The sequence below is a fragment of the Mirounga leonina genome, unplaced genomic scaffold, assembly GCF_011800145.1.
Source record: "Mirounga leonina isolate KUSES-001 unplaced genomic scaffold, KU_Mleo_1.0 Mir_150, whole genome shotgun sequence".
Taxonomy (NCBI): domain Eukaryota; kingdom Metazoa; phylum Chordata; class Mammalia; order Carnivora; family Phocidae; genus Mirounga; species Mirounga leonina.
The window spans coordinates 4,416,088-4,442,184 of NW_023270374.1; the positions used below are offsets into that span (position 1 = coordinate 4,416,088).

At 40.4% G+C, this 26,097-nt stretch overlaps 1 protein-coding gene across 1 annotated transcript in view; it reads right to left on the reverse strand.

Moving 5' to 3' along the window:
• Positions 1–20,535, reverse strand: part of XRN2 (5'-3' exoribonuclease 2) — an 82,612-nt gene extending 62,077 nt beyond the window's left edge. Inside the window, exon 1 of the mRNA XM_035005747.1 lies at positions 20,348–20,535. Within this exon, the coding sequence (XP_034861638.1) occupies positions 20,348–20,422 (75 nt within the window). The 5' untranslated portion in view covers positions 20,423–20,535. The remainder of the gene's footprint in view (positions 1–20,347) is intronic.
• Between the last annotated feature and the right edge of the window lie 5,562 nt (positions 20,536–26,097).

A 26,097-nucleotide genomic window follows, 5' to 3' on the forward strand; every position in this document is an offset into this window, starting at 1 on the left:
GTGGTTAAGTGGGGGGTGGAACCCTCGTGGGACAGTGTGGTCTCAGGACCCTCGGGGTCACAAAAGACCGGGAGTGCCTGAGTGCAGCAGAGCTCCCAGGTATCGGAATAGGGAAGCTGGCTGCAGAGACAGAGCCCAGGCGCGGGCTCTCAGCTCCGAGTTACCATAAACCGTGATTCGCGGCAGTCTGGCCACTGCTCCTCCAGCAGGGACCCAACAAGCGGCAGATCTGGGGAGACTCCCCTTCATCCCCCGGGGAGGAGCGGCGCGGGAGCACACCGCAGGGATATGCTGGGTTTGGAGACTCCACCCGGGGTCGGGTGCCAGAGATAGAAACGCGCGGTCACAGGCCGGGTGAGCATGGAGTGCAGCCGGAGACAGGGGAGACGGGAGTGACTAACGGCTTTTCTCTGGGGGCTCACTGAGGAGCAGGACCTGAGTTCTCGGCTCCTCAGAGGAGGAGATTGGGAGGCTGCTATTTTCACTCTCCGCCTCCAAAGCTGCACGGAAAGCTTGCAGGGAACAAAAGCTCTGGAGAGCAAACCCGAGCAGATTACTTAGCGCTGACCCGGCAAGAGTGGGGCATTCCGCCTCTGGCAAAGACATTTGGAAACCACGGCAACAGGCCCCTCCCCCAGAAGATCAGCGAGAACAGCCAGCCAAGACAAAGTTTACCAATCAATGAGAACGGCCGAACTCCAGCGCTAGGGGAATACTGCACATAGAATTCATGGCTTTTTACCATGATTCTTTAGTCTTTCAAAGTTAATTTTTTTTTAACTTTTTTTTTTTTTAACTTTTCTTCCTCCCTTTTTCAACCAACATCTTTTCAATCCCTTTTTTAAAAAACATTTTTATTTTTCATTTTTAGAGTCATACTCTATCCCATCATAGTAGTTACCCATATTTTTGGCATATATGTAAAAGTTGCTCTCTTTAAAATTTTGGCATAGTTTCTAACAGATCAAAATATACCCTAAATCTCTAGTGTATGGCTTTGTTCTACTCCCCTGCCTGATCACATTTTTTTTTTTAAATCCTCTTCTTTTTTCAAACAACTTCTTATCAATTCCTTTGATTAAATTTTTTACAATTTCCATTTTAGTCATATTCCATCCCTTATTCATATCAAACCTTATTTTTGTACATATGTTAAGTTTTTCTTTCTTTAAAATTTTGGGAGGCACTTTCTTCTAAAAGACCAAAATGCACCCAAATCCAGTGTGTGGCACTGATCTATATACCAGCCTGATCATATTTGATCACATTCTGTTGTTTTGTTTTGTTCTGTTTTTGTTTGTTTTTATCTTTATCTTTTTCTTTTTCTTTTTTTTCTCTTTCCGTTTCTTTTCCCACTGCTTCAGGTCTTTTCTGATTTGTTTAGAGTATATTTTCTGGGGAAGTTGTTACCCCGCTAGCATTTTGTTCTCTCATTAATCTATTCTCCTCTGCACAAAATGACAAGACGGAAAAAATCACCTCAACAAAAAGAACAAGAGGTAGTACCGACTGCCAGGGACCTACTCAATACGGACATTACTACGATGTCAGATCTAGAGTTCAGAATCATCACTTTAAAGATACTAGCTGGGCTTGAAAAAAACATGGAAGTTATTAGAGAAACCCTTTCTGGAGAAGTAAAAGAACTAAAATCTAACCAAGTAGAAATCAAAAAGGCTATTAATGAGGTGCAATCAAATATGGGGGCGCTAACTGCTAGGATAAATGAGGCAGAAGAGAGAATCAGTGAGATAGAAGACCAAATGATGGAAAATAAAGAAGCTGAGAAAAAGAGAGATAAACAACTACTGGATCACGAGGGCAGAATTCGAGAGATAAGTCATACCATAAGACGAAACATTAGAATAATTGGGATCCCAGAAGAAGAAGAAAGAGAGAGAGGGGCAGAAGGTATAATGGAGCAAATTATAGCAGAGAACTTCCCTAATTTGGGGAAAGAAACAGGCATCAAAATCCAGGAAGCAAAGAGAACCCCTCTCAAAATCAATAAAAATCAGTCAACACCCCAACATCTAATAGTAAAACTTACGAGTCTCAGAGACAAAGAGAAAATCCTGAAAGCACCTTGGGACAAGAGGTCTGTAACCTACAATGGTAGAAACATTAGATTGGCAACAGACCTATCCACAGAGACCTGGCAGGCCAGAAAGGACTGGCAGGATATATTCAGAGCACTAAATGAGAAAAATATGCAGCCAAGAATACTATATCCAGCTAGGCTGTCATTGAAAATAGGAGGAGAGATAAAAAGCTTCCAGGACAAACAGAAACCAAAGGAATTTGCAAACACGAAACCAGCCTTACAAGAAATCTTGAAAGGGGTCCTCTAAGCAAAGAGAGAGCCTGAAAGCAATATAGACCAGAAAGGAACACAGACAATATACAGTAACAGTTACCTTACAGGCAATACAATGGCACTAAATTCCTATCTTTCAATAGTTACCCTGAATGTAAATGGGCTAAATGCCCCAATCAAAAGACACAGGCTATCAGACTGGATTAAAAAACAAGACCCATCGATATGCTGTCTGCAAGAGACTCATTTTAGACCCAAAGACACCCCCAGATTGAAAGTAAGGGGGTGGAAAACCATTTACCATGCTAATGGACACCAAAAGAAAGCTGGGTGGCAATCCTTATATCAGACAAATTAGATTTTAAACCAAAGACTGTAATAAGAGATGAGGAAGAACACTAAATCCTACTTAAAGGGTCTATCCAACAAGAAGATCTAACAATTGTAAATACCTATGCCCCTAACATGGGAGCAGCCACTTATATAAGGCAATTAATAACAAAAGCAAAAAAACACATCAACAACAATACAATAATAGTGGGGGACTTTAACACCCCCCTCGCTGAAATGGACAGATCGTCTAAGCAAAAGATCAAGGAAATAAAGACATTAAATGACACACAGGACCAAATGGACTTCACAGACATATTCAGAACATTCCATCCCAAAGCAACAGAATACACATTCCTCTCTAGTGCCCATGGAACATTCTCCAGAATCGATCACATCCTAGGTCATAAATCAGGTCTCAACCGGTACCAAAAGATTGGGATCATTCCCTGCCTATTTTCAGACCACAATGCTTTGAAACTAGAACTCAATCACAAGAGGACAGTAGGAAAGAACTCAGATACATGGAGGCTAAAGAGCATCCTACTGAAGAATGAATGGGTCAACCAGGAAATTAAAGAAGAATTAAAAAAATACATGGAAACCAATGAAAATGAAAACACAACTATTCAAAATCTTTGGGATGCAGCAAAGGCAGTCCTAAGAGGAAAGTATATAGCAATACAAGTCTTTCTCAAGAAACAAGAAAGGTCTCAAGTACACAACCTAACCCTACACCTAAAGGAGCTGGAGAAAGAACAGCAAATAAAGCCTAAACCCAGCAGGAGAAGAGAAATAATAAGGATCAGAGCAGAAATCAATGAAAGAGAAACCAAAAGAACAGTAGTAGAGATCAGCGAAACTAGGAGGTGGTTCTTTGAAAAATGAACAAGACTGATAAACCCCTGGCCAGACTTACCAAAAAGAAAAGAGAAATGACCCAAATCAACAAAATCATGAATGAAAGAGGAGAGATCACAACCAACACCAAGGAAATACAATTATAAGAACATATTATGAGCAACTCTATGCCAGCAAATTAGATAACATGGAAAAAATGGATGCATTCCTAGAGATGTATCAACTACCTAAACTGAACCAGGATGAAATAGAAAACCTGAACAGACCCATAACCACTAAGGAAATTGAAGGAGTCATCAAAAATCTCCCAAAAAACAAAAGCCCAGGGCCAGATGGCTTCCCAGGGGAATTCTACCAAACATTTCAAGAAGAATTAATACCTATTCTTCTGAAACTGTTCCAAAAAATAGAAATGGAAGGAAAACTTCCAAACTCATTTTATGAGGCCACCATTACCTTGATGCCAAAACCAGACAAAGACCCCATCAAAAAGGAGAATTACAGACCAATAACCCTGATGAACATGGATGCAAAAAATCTCACCAAAATGGATGCAAAAAATCTCACCAAAATACTAGCCAATAGGATCCAACAGTACATTGAAAGGATTATTCACCACGACCAAGTGGGATTTATCCCTGGGCTGCAAGTTTGGTTCAATATCCGCAAATCAATCAACGTGATACAATACATAAACAAAAGAAAGAACAAGAATCATATGATCCTCTCAATAGATGCAGAAAAAGCATTTGACAAAGTACAGCATCCTTTCTTTTCTTTTTTTTTTTTAGAGAGAGAATGAGAGACAGAGAGCACGAGAGGGAAGAGGGTCAGAGGGAGAAGCAGGCCCCCCGCTGAGCAGGGAGCCCGATGCGGGACTCAATCCCTGGACTCCAGGATCATGACTTGAGCCGAAGGCAGCCGCCCAACCAACTGAGCCACCCAGGTGCCCAATACAGCATCCTTTCTTGATCAAAACTCTTCACAGTATAGGGATAGAGGGTACATAGCTCAATATCATAAAAGCCATCTATGAAAAACTCACAGCGACTATCATTCTCAGTGGGGAAAAACTGAGAGCTTCCCCCCCAAGGTCAGGAACATGGCAGGGATGTCCACTATCACCACTGCTATTCAACATAGTATTGGAAGTATTAGCCACAGCAATCAGACAACAAAAAGAAATCAAAGGCATCCAAATTGGCAAAGAAGAAGTCAAACTCTCACTCTTTGCAGATGATATGATACTTTATGTGGAAAACCCCAAAGACTCCACCCCAAAACTGCTAGAACTCATACAGGAATTCAGTAAAGTGGCAGGATAGAAAATCAATGCACAGAAGTCAGTGGCATTCCTATACACCAACAAGACAGAAGAAAGAAATTAAGGAGTTGATCCCATTTACAATTGCACCCAAAACCATAAGATACCTAGGAATAAATCTAACCAAAGAGGCAAAGGATCTATACTCAGAAAATGATAAAATACTCATGAAAGAAACTGAGGAAGACACAAAGAAATGGAGAAACATTCCATACTCATAGACTGGAAGAACAAATATTGTGAAGATGTCAATGCTACCTAGAGCAATCTACACATTCAATGCAATCCCCATCAAAATACCATCCACTTTTTTCAAAGCAATGGAACAAATAATCCTAAATTTGTATGGAACCAGAAAAGACCCCAAAAAGCCAGAGGAATGTTGAAAAAGAAAAGCAAAGTTGGTGGCATCACAATTCCAGACTTCCAGCTCTATTACAAAGCTGTCATCATCAAGACAGTATGGTCCTGGCATAAAAACAGACACATATGGAACAGAATAGAGAGCCCAGAAATGGTCAACTGATCTTTGACAAAGCAGGAAAGAATGTCCAATGGAACAAAGACAGTCTCTTTAACAAATGGTGTTGGGAAATTGGATAGCCACATGCAGAAGAATGAAACTGGACCATTTCCTTACACCACACACAAAAATAGACTCCAAATGGTTGAAAGACCTCAATGTGAGACAGGAGTCCATCCAAATCCTAAAGGAGAACACAGACAGCAACCTCTTCGACCTCAGACACAGCAACTTCTTCCTAGAAACATCGCCAAAGGCAAGGGAAGCAAGGGCAAAAATGAACTATTGGGACTTTATCAAGGTAAAAAGCTTTTGCAAAGCAAAGGAAATAGTCAACAAAACCAAAAGACAACCGACAGAATGGGAGAAGATATTTGCAAAAGACATACCAGATAAAGGGCTAGTATCTAAAATCTATAAAGAACTCATCAAACTCAACACCCAAAGAACAAAGAATCCAATCAAGAAATGGGTAGAAGACATGAACAGATATTTTTCCAAAGAAGACATCCAAATGGCCAACAGACACATGAAAAAGTGCTCAATATCGCTCGGCATCAGGGAAATCCAAATCAAAACCTCAACGAGATACCACCTCACACCAGGCAGAATGGCTAAAATTAACAAGTCAGGAAACGACAGATGTTGGCGGGGATGTGGAGAAAGGGGAACCCTCCAACACTGTTGGTGGGAATGCAAGCTGGTGCAGCCACTCTGGAAAACAGTATGGAGGTTCCTCAAAAAGTTGAAAATAGAGCTACCATATGATCCAGCAATTGCACTACTGGGTATTCACCCCAAAGATACAAAAGTAGGGATCCGAAAGGGTATGTGCATCCCGATGTTTATAGCAGCAATGTCCACAACAGCCAAACTGTGGAAAGAGCCAAGATGTCCATCGACAGATGAATGGATAAAGAAGAGGTGGTGTATATATTTACAATGGAATATTATGCAGCCATCGAAAGGAATGAGATCTCGCCATTTTCAATGACGTGGATGGAACTGGAGAGTATTATGCTGAGCGAAATAAGTCAAACAGAGAAGGACATGTATCATATGACCTCACTGATATGAGGAATTCTTAATCTCAGGAAAGAAACTGAGGGTTGCTGGAGTGGGGGGTGGGGTGGGAGGGATGGGGTGACTGGGTGATAGACACTGGGAGGGTATGTGCTCTGGTAAGCGCTATGAATTGTTCAAGACTGTTGAATCTCAGATCTGTACCTCTGAAACAAATAATGCAATATATGTTAAGAAAAAAAAAGAAGATAGCAGGAGGGGAAGAATGAAGGGGGGGAAATTGGACGGGTAGACGAAGCATGAGAGACGATGGACTCTGAAAAACAAACTGAGGGTTCTAGAGGGGAGGGGGGTGGGAGGATGGGTTAGCCTGGTGATGGGAATTGCGGAGGGCATGTTCTGCCTGGAGCACTGGGTGTTATGCACAAACAATGAATCATGGAACACTACATCTAAAACTAATGATGTAATGTATGGGGATTAACATAACAATAAAAAAATTAAAAAAAAAAAAATCCCTAGGAATAAACTTAACCAAGAAGGTGAAAAAAACCTGTGCTCTAAAAACTATAAAATATTGATGAAAGACTGAAGATGACCCAGATATTCCACGCTCAGGGACTGAGAAAACCAATATTGTTAAAATGTCCATACTATCCAAAGCTATCTACAGATTTAATGCAATCCCTATCAAAATACTAATAACGTTGTTCACAGAACTACAACAAATAAGACTAAAGTGTGTATGAGATCACAAAAGACCCCAAATAGCCAAAGCAATTTTCATACAGAAGAACAAAACTTCAGGTATTACAATCCCAGATTTCAAGATGTACTACCAAAGTGTAGTAATCAAAACAGTATGGTACCGGCACAAAAAGAGATATAGATCAGTGGAACAGAACAGAGAACCCTGAAATAAACCCATGCATATATGGTCAATTAATCTATGACAAAGAAGGCAAGAATATACAATGGGGAAAAGACAGTCTCTTCAACAAACAGTGTTGGGAGAATTGGACAGCTGCATGCAAAAAATGAAACAATCATTTTCTTACACCATGCACAAAAATAAACTCAAAACGGGTTAACGGGGGCGCCTGGGTGGCTCAGTTGGTTAAGTGACTGCCTTTGGCTCAGGTCATGATCCTGGAGTCCCAGGATCGAGTCCTGCTTCGAGCTCCTTGCTCAGCAGGGAGTCTGCTTCTCCCATTGACCCTCCCCCTTCTCATGCTCTCTCTCTCTCTATCTCATTCTCTCTCAAATAAATAAAATCTTAAAAAAAAAAAAACAAAAAAAAGAACGGGTTAACGAAGGACCTAAATGTGAGATCTGAAACCATAAAACTCCTAGAAGAAAACACTGGCAATAATTCTCTGAGGTTGGCCATAAAAATAGTTTTCTACGTATGTCTCCTCAGGCAAGGGAAACAAAACAAAATTAAACTGCTTGGACTATACCAAAACAAATGTTTGCACAGTGAAAGAAACCATCAACAAAACAAAAAGGCAACCTAGCAAATAGAAGATATTTGCAAATGATCTGTCCTATAAGGGGTTAATATCCAAAATATATAAAGAACTTATACAACTCAACACCAAAAGAAACCAAATAATCCAATTTAAAAATAAGCAAAGGTCCTGAATAGATATTTTCCTAAAGAAGACCTACAAATGGCCGACACAGGAAAAGATGCTCAACACCACTATCAGAAAAATGCAAATCAAGGGCGCCTGGGTGGCTCAGATGGTTGGGCGTATGCCTTAGGCTCAGGTCATGATCCCAGGGTCCTGGGATAGAGTCCCACATCGGGCTCCCTGCTGGGCGGGGAGCCTGCTTCTCCCTCTGCCTCTGCGTCTCTCTCTCTCTCTCTCTCTGACTCTCATGAATAAATAAATAAAATATTAAAAAAAAAAAAAAAGAAAAATGCAAATCAAAACCACAATGATATTCCATGCCTGTCAGAATGGCTAAAACCAACACAAGAAATAAGTGTTGGCGAGGATGTGGAGTAAAAGGAATCCTTCTGAACTGTTGGTAAGAATGCAAAGTGGTGCAGCCACTGTGGAAAACAGTATGGAGGTTCCTCAAAAAGTTAAAAACAGAATTACCATATGATCCAGTTAATTCCACTACTGGTATTTACCCGAAGAAAACAGAAACACTAATTCAAAAAGATATATGCACCCCTATGTTTACTGCATTATTTACAACAGCCAACATATGAAGTGACCCAAGTGTCCATCCACAGATGGATAAAGAAATTGTGATATATATATATGTGTACACACACACACACAATATTAGCCATTAAAAAGAATGAGATCTTGTCATTTGCCAACAACATGATGGACCTAGAATATAATGCAAAGTGAAATAAGTTAGACAGTGAAAGATAAATACAATATGATTTCACTCATATGTACAGTTTTAAAAACAAAACAAAACAAAAGACAAAAAGACAATCAAATAACAGACTGTTAAATACAGAGAACAAACTCATAGTGGCCAGAGGGGAGGTGGATGAGGGGATGGGTGAAACATAAACGGGATTTAGAATGCATTACACCCTGATGAGTACTGAGTACTGTATAGAATTGTTGAATCATACTGTACAATGAAACTAACACTGCGTACATCTAAATAACACTGTGTGCTAATTATACTTCAATTAAAAAATAAAATAAAAAGCTGTTGTAAAAAACATTTTTTAAAACACCAGCCTTGGGGCGCCTGGGTGGCTCAGTCGTTGGGCGTCTGCCTTCGGCTCAGGTCATGGTCCCGGGGTCCTGGGATCAAGCCCCACGTCGGGCTCCCTGCTCGGCGGGAAGCCTGCTTCTCCCTCTCCCACTCCCCCTGCTTGTGTTCCCTTTCTCGCTGTGCCTCTCTCTGTCAAATAAATAAATAAATAAATAATCTAAAAAAACAAACAAACAAACAAACAAAAAAAACACCAGCCTTTTAATACATGACAAATGAAAAAAATAGACCATTCAACAGTAAAAGTAAAGACTTCAATATTCCACTTTCAATAATGAGTAAAACTAGACCGAAGATCAATAAGGAAATAGATGACGTGAACACTATTAACCAACCACATCCAACAGATTTCTAAAGAACACTCCACCCAACAACAGAATATACATTCTCAACTGCATACGGAACATTTTCCAGCAGGCCAAACACTAGGCTATAAAACAAATCTCAAGAAATTTAAAAGCACAAAAATAATTCAAAATGTGTTCTCCAGCCACAATGAAATGAAATTAGAAATAAAAGAAATCTGGCAAACTCATAAATATGTGGAAATTAACACACTCATGAATGAATAACCAGTGAATTGAAGAAATCAAAAGAGAAATCAGAAAATACTTTGAGGGGCGCCTGGGTGGCTCAGTCGGTTAAGCGGCTGCCTTCGGCTCAGGTCATGATCCCAGAGTCCTGGGATCAAGCCCCACGTCGGGCTCCCTGCTCAATGGAGAGTCTGCTTCTCCCTCTCCCTCTGCCTGCCTCTCTGCCTACTTGTGCTCTCTCTCTCTCTGTCAAATAAATAAAAAAAAAAAAAAAAAGAAAGAAAATACTTAGAGATGAATGAAACTGAAGATACAGCATACCAAAGTCTAGGGTATAGCATCAAAGCAGTGTTCAAAAAAAAAAACATAGCTGTAAATGTCTATATTAAGAAAGACCTCAAATCCATAACATAACCGTGCATATATGCACCTTGAAACACTAGAAAAATAATAGCAAATTAAACTCAAAGCCAACAGAAGAAATGACATTAGAGGAAAAATAAAATAGAAAATAAAAAGATAAAGAGAAAAAACCTATGAGACCAAAAAATTGGTTCTTTCAAAAGATCAACAAACCTTGTCACTTTGACCTAGAAAAAGAGAAGATTCAAATTACCAGACTCAGAAACAAAAGAGAGAACGTTACTGCCAACTTTACAGAAACAAAAAGGATCATGAATAGTACACCAACAAATCAGATAACTTAGATGAAATGTACAAATTAATAGAAAGACAAGCTACGGGCGCCTGGGTGGCTCAGACGGTTAAGCGTCTGCCTTCGGTTCAGGTCATGATCCCAGAGTCCTGGGATCGAGTCCCGCATCGGGCTCCCTGCTCCTTGGGAGCCTGCTTCTCCCTCTGCTTCTCTCTCTCTCTCTGTCTCTCATGAATAAATAAATAAAATCTTTAAAAAAAAAAAAAAAGGAAAGAAAAAAAAAGAAAGACAAGCTACAAAAATGACAAAAGAAATAATCTGAATAAACCTGTATGAGGCAAAACCAGTAAAAAGAAAAAGAAAAAAGAAAAGAACTACCCACAATTAAAAGCCCAAGCTTAGGGATGCCTGGGTGGCTCAGCTGGTTAAAAGCATCTGCCTTCAGCTGAGGTCATGATCCCAGGGTCTTGGGATCGAGTCCTACATTGGGCTCCCTGCTTCTCCCTCTGCCTGCTACTCCCCCTGCTGTGCGCACCCACTCTCTCTCTCTGTCTCCTGACAAATAAATAAAATCTTAATTAAAAAAAAATAATAAACCCAAACCTAAATGATTTCTCCACTAAATTCTACCAAAGAATTAATACCAGCTCTTCACAAATTTTTCCAAAAAAAGGGAAGAAATACTTTCCAACACATTTTATGAGGCCAATATTATCCTGATAACCAAAACTAGACAAAGATATCACAAGAAAACAAAACTACAGACTCTTATGAACATGGATGTAAAAGTCCTCAGCAAAATACTAGCAAACTGAATCTGGCAATATATGAAAAGAATTATACAGCATGACCAAGGTAGGACTTACCTAGCAATGCAAAGTTGGTTTAACAACAAAAAATCAATTAATGCAATACATAACATGAATAGAATGAAAGACAAAAATCACATGACCAACTCAATAGATATAAAAATGCATTTGAGAATATCCAACACCCTTTCATGATTAAAAACAAAAACCAAACAACTCAAAAATCTAGGAATGGAAGATAAGTGCCTTACATAAAGGGCATCTACAAAAAAAACCAGTTGACATCATACTTAATGGTGATGAAGTAGATGGTTTCCCTTTAAGGTTAGGAACAAGGCAAGGATGTCCACTCTTTGCCATTTCAATTCTAAACTGTCATGGAGGTTCTACCCAGGGCAATTAAGCAAGAAAAAGAAGGAAAAAGCATCTAGATTGTAAAGGAGGAAGTAAAACTCCTTATTTGCATGATGTGATCTCGTATATTAAAAATCCTAAGGAAGCCACTAAAAAATTATTAGAATGAGTTCAGCAAGGCTGCAGGATACAAGATCAATATAAAAAAAGCAATTTAATTTCTATACACTTGCAATGAACAATTCAAAAATAAGAAAATAATTCCAGTCATAATAGTATCCTAAAACTAAAATTAATCAAAGAAATGTAATCTATACTCTGAAGTGGATTGTAAAATTCATATGCAATTGCAAGAAAGCCAGAATATAGAAAATAATCCTCAAAAAAGAATAAACTAAAGGACTTATAATTCCTGATTTCAAAATTTACTACAAAGCAACAGTAATCAAGACACTATGGTACCAGGATCCCAGGGTCCTGGGATCGAGCCCCACATCGGGCTCTCCGCTTGGCAGGGAGCCTGCCTCTCGCTCTCCCTCTGCCTGCCGCTCCCCCTGCCTGTGCTCACTCTCTCTCTCTGTCAAATAAATAAATAAATAATCTTTAAAAAAAAAAAAAAAACTACAGTGAGATATCAACTTCACACCCATTAGAATGGCGAAAATAAAGTCAGGTAACAAGTGTTAGTGAGAATGTGGAGAAACTAAAACCCTGAAACCCTGCTGGTGGGAATTAAAATGCTGCAGCCACTTAGGAAAACAGTCTGGCAGTTCCTCAAATAATCAAACATAGAGTTACCCTATAATCCAGAATTCCCACTTCTGGATATACCTCGTAAATGAAAACAGGTCCACACAGAAACCTGTACGTGAATGTAGCACCATTACTCATACCAGTCAAAAGGTGGAAACAACCCAAAAGTCCGTCAACACACAAATGGATAAACAAAATGTGGTATATCCACACAATGAAGCATTATTTAACCATAAAAAAGGAAGTACTGATACATGCTATAACATGGACGTACCTTGAAAACATAATTTTTTTTGTTTTTAAGATTTTATGTATTTATTTGACAGAGACACAGCGAGAGAAGGAACACAAGTGGGGGAGTGGGAGAGGAGAACCAGGCTTCCCGCGGAGCAGGGAGCCCAATGCGGGGCTCTATCCCAGGACCCCAGGATCATGACCTGAGCCAAAGGCAGACATCAACGACTGAGCCACCCAGGCGCCCCTGAAAACATAATGTTAAGTGAAAGAAGCCACCCAGAAAAAAACACAGACTATATGATTCCATTCACATGAAAGTCACAATAGAGAAATCTATAAAGACAGAAAGTAAACTAGTGGTTGCTTAGGGATACGAGTAGCAGGGGCAGGGGATAGTGGGTTGGTAGCTACAGGGTACAGGTTTCTTTCTGAGGTGATGAAAATGTTCTAAAACTGACTGTGGTGATGGTTGCCCACATCCATGAATATACAAGAAACCATTTAATTATAAATTTTAAATGGGTGAATTGTATGGTACATAAGTCATGTATCTCAATGAAATTATCTAAAAATGTAGCAGCCATCTCCCCCAAAAATATTATACTGAGCAAAACTGAATGCAGAATCAGGAACCAACAGCCTCCTTGTTCATTACTGTCCCTCCTCCCCCCCTTAGATTAGTGCCAGTCATAAAAAAAGTACTCAATCAAATAGAAGGAAGAGAGAAAAAAAAGCAGGGTAGGAAACCTAGATTTCACTACATAAAAACAGAGCACTATCTTACACTACACAATATTACCAAAAGTTAGACACAAATATATCCCCACTTTTACTTGAACATACAAACTCCTGAAACTTAATTTAGCAATAACATTCTGAAATATCAAGTGTCTGTACAAAGCAATGTTTGAAGCACTTAACGCGTACTGATTGATTTAATTCACACAACTACCCTGTGTGGCATATACACCACTGATCTTCATTATTCATGAATTCTATTATTTGCTAATTCACCTACTTACTAAAAATTTTTTGGTAACCCCCAAATCAATATTTGCAGCACTCTCACAGTCATTCACAAACATGAGCAGAGCAGTGAAAAATTTGAGTCCACCAACATAAACACTCCCAGCTGAAGTCAAACAAGACGCCATTGCCTTGTTTCAGCTCTCACACCGAAATAACCAGAGGACAGAGACTGTAGGGAGCAGCGCAGTATAATGCAAGAAGCGCTAGTTCTTTAGAGTTTAGGAGAGTTTAAGGCATTTTTCTTTTTCTTTTTTTTTAAAAAAGATTTTTATTTATTTATTTGACAGAGAGAGAGACACACACACATGGAGAGAGGACAAACAGAGAGCGGAAGGTAGAGGGAGAAGTAGGCTCCCTGCTCAGCAGAGACCCAGACATGGGGCTCTCGATCCCAGAACCCTGGGATCATGACCTGAGTCTAAGGCAGATGCTTAACGGACTGAGCCACTCATGCGCACCAAGGCATTTTTCTTAAGAATGGAAAGCTAATGAATGGAGGCCTATATAAGCCAAGGACACAAAGTGAAAACCTGATGGTTGAATGAATAGAGTAGTTAAATCAAAAGTAAAGATAAAATGAAGTAAAAAATACTCAATCCAAAAGAAGTGGAAATGGAAACAATGAACAGATGAAACAGAAACCAGCTGATAAATTCAAATCTAACCATACCAACACTCACGTGAAATGTAAATGTCCTTAATGCCCTGCTTACAAAGTGGAGACTAGGAAAACAGTCTGGCAGTTCCTCAAAAGGTAAACAGAATTACCACAAGATCCAGTGATTCCACTAGGCATATACCCCAAGAGCTGAAAGCAGGGACCACTCATAGATATATACCCTAAGCACTGATATGCATACAGATAATTATACACCAATGTTGACAGCAGCATTATTCACAATAGTCAAAAGGTAAAAGTAACCCAAGTGCCCAAACAAAATATGATATAAATACATACACACAAAATGGGATATTATTAGCCTTAAAAAGGAATGAAATTCTGATACATGCAAACATGGTAAGTCTTGAAAACATTATGCTAAGTGATAATCCAGACACAAAATGACAAATATTATACGATTCCACTTACATTAGGTAACTAAAACAGGCAAATTCACAAGACAGAAAGTAAGAGAGGAGGGAGCACAGAGAATTATTGTTTAATGCATAGAGTTTGTTTGGGACAATGAATAAGTTCTAGAAATGAATAATGGTAATGGTTTCACAATACTGTGAGTACTTAACATTTAAAAATGGTTAAAATAGCAAATTTCATATTATGTGTATTTTGCCACAATAAAAAAGGGGAGAGATCATCAAACAGTATACAAAAACAAGACCTAACTCTATGCTGCCTATAAAAACACACACTTTAAATATAAAGACACAAAAAGAAATAGACCTAGTCAGAAGATCTGGCTATCTTAATATTGAACAAAACAGATTTCAGAACAAAGGGGCAGGGATACCAGGGATAAAAAAGATAATTTTTAAAAAGATTTTATTTATTTGAGAGAGAGAGGGAAAGCATGAGTGGGGGAGGGGCAGAGGAAGAAGCAGAGAATCACAAGCAGATGAGGCGGGGCTCAATTCCACGATCAAGATCACGACCTGAGCTGAAACCAAGAGTCGGATGCTCAAATGAGTCACCCAGGAGCCCCCAAAAAGTTAATTTCTCAACAATAAAGGAGCATATTCTTCAAGAAGACATAATAATCCTAAGCATTTATGCACCTTATAAAAGAGCTACATAATGCAAGGAGCAAACACCAACAAAACTGAAACAAAAAACAGATGTAGCCAAATAATTATATATATAATAGATTTCCATACACCTATCAGTAATTGATAGAAAAAACAAAATTAGTGTTGTTCAACTCTTCCACATCCTATCAACCAACATGATCACATTTACAAAACACTCCACCCAACAGCAGAACTTACATCTGTTTTAAGGCAAAATGACATTTACCAACACCATATTCTGGGCCATAAAACAAATCAGGTAAACTTTAAAAAGATTCAAATTATGCAGAGTATGTTCTCCGACAGTGAACTAAATTAGAAATCAGTAACAAAGTCTAAAATCCCCAATATTTGAAAATTAAGTAAGAGTTATAAATAACCAAAGGGCCAAAGAAGTCAAAAATACTATTAGAAAGTATTTGTTACTGAATAAAAATGAAAACACAACATGTCAATATTTGGGGGATGTAACTGACACAGTAGTAGCAGGCACTCCAAAACTACATGAGAAGAAACAATGTATCAAAGCAATGACCTCAGCTGCCATCTTAAGAAATGAGGACAAGAAAAGCAGCTAAACCCAGGGTGAGCTTAAGAAATAAATAACAAAAATAAGGGCAGAATTCAATAAAAAGCAGAAGAAACAACAGGAAAAAAAAGACGAATGAAATCAAAAGCTAGTTCTTTGAGATCACTCTAGCCAGACTGATAATGAAACAAAAAAGAATAATTAGTATCAGGAATGAGAAAGATGACATCACTACATTTTCTACCGAGAGCAAAAGGATAGTAAGGAATCCCAGGAACAACCTATGTCAACAAATTTGACTACCTAGATGAAATGGACAAAAATCAAAACACACAAACTCCTTAAAAAAAAAAAAAGATAATCTGAATAGCTCTATGTTCACTTAAAGAAACTGAATTTGTTGGGGCGCCTGGGTGGCTCAGACGGTTAAGCATCTGCCTTTGGCTCAGGTCTTCTCCCTCTCCATCTGCCTGCCGCTCCCCCTGCTTGTACTCTCTGTCAAATAAAAAATTAAAATCTTTAAAAAAAAAAAAAAAGGAAGAAAAGAAACTGAATTTGTAGCTAAAGAATTCTCAAAAAACTTTAGGTTTAGATGGCTTCACTGGTGAATTCTACCAAATACTTAAGGAAGAAATAAAACCAATTTTACAAAAAGTTTCCCAGAAAACTAAGAGGGCATACACTTCACAACTCAATCTGACATCAAAATTACTCTGATACCAAAAGTGGACAAACACCTAAGAACACTGGAAGACAAATACCCTTTCTGAGCATAAAGGTAAAAATTCTCAAGAAAACTTTAGTCAATTGAATCTAACAATACATAAAAATAATATACCATGATCAAGTGGGATTTATCCAAGGAATGCAAGGTGCTTTAACGATTTAAAAAAAAATCAATGTAGGGGCACCTGGATGGCTCAGGCAGTTAAGCAGCTGACTCTTGATTTTGGTTCAGGTCATGTTCTGATGGTTTTGAGATGGAGCCCCACGTTGGGCTCTGCACTAGGCATGAAGCCTGCTTAGGATTCCTTCTCTCCCTCTGCCCCTGCCCCCCTTTCTCCCTCTCCCTCTCTTAAAAAAAGGGGGGGGCAAAAGATCTGAATAGACATCTCACTCAAGAAGATATATGGAAGGCAAATAAGCACCCAGAAAGATGCTCCACATCATTTGTCATTAGGGAAATGCAAATTAAAACCAAGAGATAAAACTACATTGGAAGGACTAAAACTGAAAAAACTAACCAGGGGTTGGCAAAGAAACAGAGCAACTAGAACTCTCATAAACTACTAGTGGCAATGCAAAATTGCACAACCACTTGGGAAAACAGTCTGGTAATTTTTCCTTTTGAAATTACCACATATCTACCATACAATTCAATCATTTCACTCCTAGGTATTTTCTCCAAAGAAATAAAAGCATACATCCACACAAACGCTTGGACACCAATGTTCATAGTTGTTTTTTGGGTTTTTTGGATGGTCCAAACTGGAAGCAATCCAAATGTTCCTTAATCAGATGAATGAATAAATAAAATTTAATATATGCACAACATAGAAACTACTCAAAAATAAAAAGAAACAAACTGCTGCTACACATAACATGAATAAACTTCAAAATAATTATTCTGAATGAAAGTAACTGAACCACGTTAAAAAAAAAAAAGAATGCCTACTATATAATTCCATTTATACACAATCGTAGAAAATAAAAACTTATCTATAGATTCAGAAATATACCAGCGGTTGATTAAAGATAGGCAACAGGGTGGGGCTTTAAGGGGAAATAACAAAGGGGCAGATGGAATGTTTTAGAGTATTGTTTATTTATCTCCATTGTGGTGATGGTTTCATGGATGTACACCTAAGTCAGTATCTATTAAATTGTACACTTAAAATATGCGCAGTTTGGGGTAGGTCAATTACATCTCAATAACTCTGCAAAAGGGGAGGGGGGAAGGGAGAACAGAGAGAAATGAAAAATAAATCAATCAGAGGCGCAGTATCCAGAATTCAGAGGGCAGAGAAAAAGGTCAGGAAAAAAATCAAAGAACATTCTCTAAAACTGAAGAACACAAGTTTCCAGACTCAGTCAGCCAAGTACTGATCAAAATGAATTTAAATTTTTAAAAAACCTATACCTAAGTACATAATCATGAAAGCTTACACTACCAAGGATATAAAGATCTTTAAAAAATCCAGAAAGAAAAATAGATCAACTACAAAAGAATGAAAGCAGAAGAACACAGAAATTAAAGAGCATGGTGTTCCACTGGCTCTGACATTAGCTGAGTGACCTTAAGTATATTACTTAACCCCTCTGTGCTTCAGTTTTCTCATCTATAATAGTAATAATCATACGGTTATGAAGAATTAATAAATCTGTAAAGTGCCTAGAACAACACTTGGTACATGTTAAACACTACATAAGTGTGTCGGTTAAATAAATAAATCACATTTACATTCAACTTCTCATCAACAACACTGGATGACAGAAGTCAAAAGAACAATGCTTTCAAAGTTTTAAGGGAAACGTATTTTCAAACTCAAAATACGTTTAGCTAATGATCATTCATGTGTACAAGGATACAACGGACTCAGAAAACTCATATCCCACACAGCACTTCTAAAGAATTCGACTGAAAAAAAAACCCAAGGATTTAAGCCAAGAAAGATGATCAGAACACAGTACCTCCAACTGAAGAAAGAAATTGTTAAAAATCTCAAGAAACAGCTTTCCAGCAACCCTAAATAACCAGGTGTGACAGCAATAGAAGTAAAAAACCTCAAGAAGCAGTCTCCAAGAAGAAAGAGGACTTGATAGGCTGAGACAAGAGGGAGTTTGGACTGGGAACGACCTAAAGAGGAAAAGAAAAGCAACACCAAGAAAAAGACAAAAGCAGCACATAACCTGAATCGGCATAGTGAGAATAACTGACAATACTATTTGATTTTTTCAGCTTTTATTTATTTTTTTAAAGATTTTATTTATTTGAGAAAGAGACAGAACAAGCGGGGGGGGGGGCGGCAGAGGGACAAGCAGACTCCCCGCTGAGCGCGTATCCCAACTCGTTGCTTGATCCCAGGACCCCAAGATCATGACCTGAGCTGAAATCAGACGCTTAACTGACTGAGCCACCCATGTGCCCCTAATTTTTTTTAGCTTTTAAAACAAATCAGTATTGCCAACGCCCTGACAATTTAAATTTTGGATGCCAACAAGGGAAAAGTGTTGCTGACGAGCTGAGGTGAAGAGTAAGGGCAGCCGGAGTAGAAAAGCTAATACCTAAGCTTCGACAGTGAAAAGTCAAGTGATCTTTATATAGAAGATACAATAAAAAATAAAGGCACATTAAAATTATCAACTTTACCCTTAGAAGAAATAAAGATAGCGATGTACTATTATTAGGAGAATGGGGGGGGGGGGGGGAGATTGCATGAGCGACTAAATCCTCTTCTATCATAGCTAGAAATCCACAGCTAGACCCAAAACCAATAAATCAGGAATAAGCATGATATTCAGAAATAGAACCAAAACAGAAGTGGTTATCACTAGAAAGTAAAAATGGAATGAGATGTACGTTAAATTTGATAAAAGTTTTAAAAAACAAAGGAAACGAGCATTCAGTTTAACAGTTTCTCTTTCAGAAAAAAACAAGGAATACTGGGAATACCATCAAAACGAGGCTTTCAATTCCCCCCTTGGATAACAAATAAAAATCAAGATCTCACCACCTTTACCAAAAGAAGTAAGTTTTCACAGTGACGGCTGGGTACTTCCTTCAAAAACGAAGAGGTGGGAGGCAAGATGTGACCCTGAACCTTCCCAATCCAAAAATTCTAATTAAGAGTACAAAATCGAACTTGGACTGGAAACACGGAAACGATAAATACAAAACTGAAGAATGGGCAAAAGTCTATATATGTATTAACAAACTAACAACAAAGTGTATTGTTCGAGTGCATCCAGGAATTCCGAAAATTTTAACAAGCAAGCTGTCCAACAGTAGGGGACCTAGACAAGGGGGCACTTATCAGACTTCTATCTTGCCCTAGACGGCTGCTTTTGCCGTCGAATCTAACTACAACAACAAATGGCCTCTCGCACTGGGGTAAACAACAAAAAAGCTCGCCGCCGGGTATTACTTTATAAGGTTGTTAAAGTCCAGGATCAGCATCTGAGCAGCCCTAACCAACTAACTCTGTGGACGGGCCGGGAGTGGTTCAAAAGCCTAAGACTCTTCCGAAACCCAAACGCGCGGTGCCGGGAGGAAACAAAGCCGTGGGCGGGGCCTTCCGGTCCCGGAAAAAGCGGGCGAGGGAGGAACAGCCCTCAAGCGAGTTCGTACCCCTCTCAGCCCTCGCCCCGCCCCGCCCGCTTTCCCGGGCCCCGACTCCGGGTGCCGGCGCCCAACCGCCTGTCAGACCGCCGCTGTCCCCGGGCCGACAGGGCGGCGCGGGACCCAGCACGGTGACCCCGGGGCTGGCGGCGGGCGCCGAGGGCCGCGGCCTAAACGCGCCTGAGCACCGGGCTTTAGCCGGGCGGCCGTGAGGGGCCTCCTCACCTTCTCTTCCACGCAGTTGACAATGATGGACGGGTATTTGCGGCTGAGCCAGCGAAAGAAAGCCGGGACTCCCATTGCGGCTGCCCAGCTGGAGGAAGCGGCCCGGCGGGCGGACGAACGTAACCAGAAACGAGCAGGAGCGGCGGCCGCGGGCACCGGCACTTCCTCCCACGTGCGCGCCGGCGACGGGAAGTGACGTCACGACTGCGCCGCCAAGGACGTCGACCGGCCGAGGGGCGGGGGCGGGGTTCTGGTGCGGACGGAGTGAGGAGGCCTGGCGGGGCCTGGCGTGGCGTGCTCGTTGTAGGTGGGGGCTCGTTGTAGGTGGGGCCAGACCCAGAGTCCGTGCTCCTGCGCGTTTGAGTCGTGTGGGTCCCCGAGCTATGCCTTCGCCGCAGCTTACCCGGGATACCGGAATCCCGGCGCTCCGCAGGTCCCCGGGGAGCTCTTTGTAGGTTTATCACTCTTTCTCACCTGTCTCAATTCACAAAATCAGAGCATGTTTAGAATGGGTTTAGCCACTCGTTAGCTCTGTTTCCTGGTTTCTCCCGGTTTTGTGGCACTGTACGTTATCTGGTCTATTAAAAGGAGTGCTTTTAAATATTTTGCCCTCACGATGTTTGGTTTGCATAACGAGTTCACTCTGAATACTTAAAAAATGGAATCTAGCCGGCGTTTAGCATTTAATTCAAATTTCCAGCTACATTTATGAGTATAATTGCCGATGTCTAGCGGGTTTTTTGAGCGTTTATTATGTGTGAAAGCATTGGCTAAGGGATTATCTCATTTAATCGTCACTTGAGCCTTAAGGTACCATTACATCTTTATGTAACATATGAGAAAGTCAAGTTGTAGGGGGATTTACTCACTTGTTTATTCACACAGCTTGTGTTTCAGTCCAACTAAAGATCATTTAATCCTCTATCCTTGCACTAAAAGGATACGTTTATCCTTTGTTTTTTGGTGGCTTCAAATATATTTTCCCAGAGTATAAAAAGAGAGGTCTGGAAGAGGATGTATTTATGTCCATTTGCTCAAGCTTGGAAGTCTCTCTCCCTGGAATCCCTTCTTGGCTTGACAAATCACACTCAATCCTAAAGGCTCACCTCAAGAGGCTTCTGAAGTATTTCTCCTTGCTACCTGGCATGCAATATTCATTGCCCCCTCCTCTGTAATCTGATGCCATTTTGCTTAAACTTGTGGAAATTAGAGAAATTGTTATCCAATATTTTACTTAAGGGCAGCTGAAATAATTTTTTGTAATTTTTTATTGTTATGTTAATCACCGTACATTACATCATTAGTTTTTGATGTAGTGTTCCATGATTCATTGTTTGTGTATAACACCCAGAGCTCCATGCAGAACGTGCCCTCTTTAATACCCTTCACCAGGTTAACCCATCCTCCCACCCCCCTCCCCTCTAGAACCCTCAGTTTGTTTTTCAGAGCCCATTGTCTCTCATGGTTCATCTCCCCCTCCGATTTCCCCCTAAGGGCAGCTGAAATTATTAAAGTCTATGGTGAAACCCCTCATTTCTCCTGGAAACAGCTCCTCCTCCTCAAGTATTTGGTTTCCTTGGGAGGTGCTGTGTTCTTATATGAACACACACACATCATATCGGGGGTTGGACAGCTGGTAAGTTAGGCCACTGAGAGTCCTTGCCCAGCATTTTTGAACTTTGAACCATAAGGAAGCTAAGGTACCCCTCCCAGATGGTTGGAACCTGAAAGATAAGAATGGGATTTGTTTCCAGTCTGCAAAGAAAGAAGCAGATTTTAGTTCCTGGTTGTTTTTTTTTTTTTTTAAGTGTTTTTTTTTTTTTAAGATTTTTTATTTATTTATTTGAGAGACAGAATGAGAGAGAGAGAGAACACAAGCGGGTGAGGAGCAGGAAGAGAAGCAGACTCCCCTCCAAGCAGGGAGCCCACCATGGGGCTCGATTCCGGGACTCCAGGATCATGACCCAAGTTGAAGGCAGATACCCAACCGACTAAGCCACCCCGGCGCCTCCCAGTGGTTTTTGAGTACAGCTAAATCCCTCTTCCTGCAGTTTGGTTGCTAAACCTGTCCTTTAATTCCAGGAACCAATAAATTCTTCTTTTGCCTTAAGCTGGTTTGGGCTAAGTTCCTATCCCTTGCAAAGGAAACAGGACAAACAAACCAGTAATGGCATTTGAGAAGTACACAACTAATTCACTGGGTGCTAAAATTGCTTTGCATGAAAGAGGTACAAAAATTGAAATTTGGGGCAGAAAAAGGGAGGGTAAAAGGCAGAGAGGAGAGGGAACCTGAAATGTGGGAAGAGGATATGAGCTGTGTTCTGAGATACCTTTCTCAGTCCAGGGTTTCCAGTAAAATCTACCAAACTCAGTCTGGGTGTCAGTTTTGTTTAAATCAAAAAAGAGGATGAGTCTCATATTGGGGTCACTGTTGTCTAAAACCATAGGGCTAGGCAACATAGCAGAGCTCTAGAAGCAGAAGTGAGGAGAATTTATAAGCATTGGAAATAAAACATTTTTGCCTAGACTTGTGGGCAGAGAAAGGCCTCCAGCTGACATCTGGATTATATTAGTGTGAAGAATAATATGAAATATATAGAAACCAGTGTTTTAAAACATTCATAAATTTATGTTAAAGTTCTATTAATATTGTAATTATAGAAAAGAATCTTTGAGAAATTTTTGCCTACTATTTCTCTCTGGATTACCAAGTGCTTCCTTTCCCTCATTGTCTTTATAGAATATTGTGAATAACATGATATGTTTGAAATAATAGTTGTGATGGTTAATTTTATGTGTTAGTTTGACTGGGCCACAGAATGCCCAGATATTTGGTAAAATTTTATTCTGGGTCATTTTGTGAGGGTGTTTGCATATGAAATTAGCATCTTAATTGGTAGAGTAAAGCAGATTGTCCTCCATAATGTGAGTAGGCCTCATCAAATCAGTTGAAGGCCTGAATAGAACAAAAAGACCAGCCTCCCTGAGCAAGAGGGATTTCACCAGCAGACTGCCTTCAGATTCCATCTGCACCATCAGCTTTCCTGGATCTCCATGCTGCCAGCCTTTGGACTGGAACTGCACCCCCCTCCCCCACACTGTCCTAGGTCCTGGGTTATCCAGCTCACACTGCAGATTTGGACTCAACAGTCTCCCTAATTGCATGAGCCAATTCCTTATTTTATATATATATATATATATTTCTATTTCTCTGGAGAACCTTGACTAATACAGATTCTGGTACCAGGAGTGGTTCTAGAGGACTAGAATCTTAAGGATGAATTTTCTGAATTGGTTTTGGGGCTTCTGGAATTGGCTGTCTAATCTGATTAGATTTGAAGACACTAATGACTGTTTCCTGTAGTAAAGAGAGCACTGATAGTCCACAGCATGACCTGGCAAAATATCACCATTGGGTATCCTAATCCACCTAATTAACTTGTAAGAAGCAAGGATCTGGGTGACCGTGTATATGGTACTTCAAACATTTTTGTCAAACCAAAAAATAGATAATGAGATTGGCTGATTGCCCCTAACATCACTGAGCAAAGTAGGGGAAGAAAAGGATGAGCTCAGGGATTCAATTTCCCAACTCACGCATCACATAAATGACTTAATAGTGTCTATCTGCCCTGGAAGAGACCTTTATCACCTACAGCAGGGCTGAGATTGCTGAGAGCCAAACTCAGAACCTCATTGTGGAAGTGGCTGAATTCTCTGCCTCACAGGTGTCTGCTATTAAGGTAAAGGCACTGATTGGGAAGGAATGAGATCCTGGAAATTGGAATGGGGACATGTGAGAAAACTGATGGAGTTGGGGGCCTTAAGACTGCTAATTCTGATTTGTCTTTGCCAGTAGAAACAGCCTCTCTATTCCCACCTGTGGGGATTTAATCTGCATTACCTGCAGAAAGTGTAATGGCTTCTCCTCTGGCAGTTGCCCTGAAAGACAATACTGATTCTCCTCAGGACCTACTCTCACCACCCCTCTTTGCTTCTAGGCAATGTCTTAGTCTGTTTGGGCTGTTCTAACAAAATACCATAGACTGGATGGTTTATAAACACTAGGAATTGATTTCTCACAGCTCTGGAAGTTGGGAAGTCCAAGATCAAGGAGCTAGCAGGTTCAGTGTCTGGTGAGGACCTGCTTCCTCATTGACAGTCCTCACTGTAAGAAGAGGTGAGGGATCTCTTTAAGGTGTCTTTTATAACGGCACTAATCCTGTTCATGAGTAGCCACACCTCTCAAAGGCCCCGCCTCCTAATATCATCACCTTGGGGGTTAGGATTTCAACATAGAAATTTGTGGGGAGCACAAACATTCATTCTATCTATAGCAACCTGTAATTAAACGCAAGTCCCAGCAGGCCACTAAAAGTGAGGTGCAAAATGTGACCCATGAGGTGCACTACCTTCCAAAAGAACTGCTTGAGTTTATAATTTATAGAAACAGAAATCCAGAGAGTATGTGTAGGAACGGATATTAAGTGTGTGAAATAATGGTAGAAGAAACCTCAAGTTGGGTCAGGCCACATTTATTGAGATGGGCACACTGAGCAGGGATTCTGTATTGAATGTTGCAGCTTGGGTGGGGAGGGGTGTTAAAAAGGACTCTGACAGTTTGTTTGGTTGGCTAAAACATTGATAAAAAGATGGCCCACTGTAAGTGAGTTAGAAATGCTGGACCTGCTTTGGTTTAATGTAAAAGAAGAGAAAACTCAGGCCTGGTTTACAGATGGTTCTGCCTAATATGCAAGCACCACCCAACAGTGGACAGCTGCAGCACTACAGCCCCTTTCTGGGACATCCTGAAGGACATTGGTGAAGGGAATCTTTCCAGTGGGCAGAACTTTGAGCAGTACACTTGGTTGTTCATTTTGCTTGGAAGGAGAAATGGCAGATGTGCATTTATATACTGATTCATAGACTGTGGCCAATGGTTTTGCTGGGATCAAGGACTTGGAAGGAACACAAGTTGAAAATTGGTGAAAAGGAAGTCTGGGGAAGAGGTATGTGAATTGATCTCTCTGAGTTGGTGAAAAACATGAAGATATTTGTGTGCCATGTCAATGCCCACCAAAGGGTGACCTCAGCAGAGGAGGATTTCAATAATCAATTGGATAGGATGACCCATTCTGTAGAAAACAGCCTCTTTCAAAGCCATCACTTTCATTGCCCAGTGGGCTCATGAACAAAGTGGCAAATGGAGGCAGGGATGGAAGTTATGCATGGACTCAGCAACATCAACTTCCACTCTCCAAAATCAACCTGGCTACAGCTGTGCTGAGTGCCCAATTTGCCAGCAGCAGAGACCAGCACAGAGTCCCAGTACGCTACCATTCCCAGGAAGCATCACCCAGCTACCTGGTGGTGGGTTGATTACATTGGGCCACTTTCATCATGGAAGGGGCAGCATTTTGTTCCTAATGGAACAGACACACCTGGATATGGATTTGCCTTCCATTCACATAATGCACCTACCAAAACTACCATCCATGGACTTACAGAAGGACTTATCCACCATTATAGTATTTCAAATAGCATTGCTTCTGATCAAGGAACTCACTTCATATCAGTGAAGTGCTGCAGTGGCCTATGCTCATGAAATTCACTGGTCTTTCCATGTTCTCTACCATCCTGAGGCAGCTGGCTTGATAGAACAGTAGAATGAGGGCACCTGGGTGGCTCAGTTGGTTAAGCGACTGCCTTCGGCTCAGGTCATGATCCCAGGGTCCTGGGATCGAGTCCCA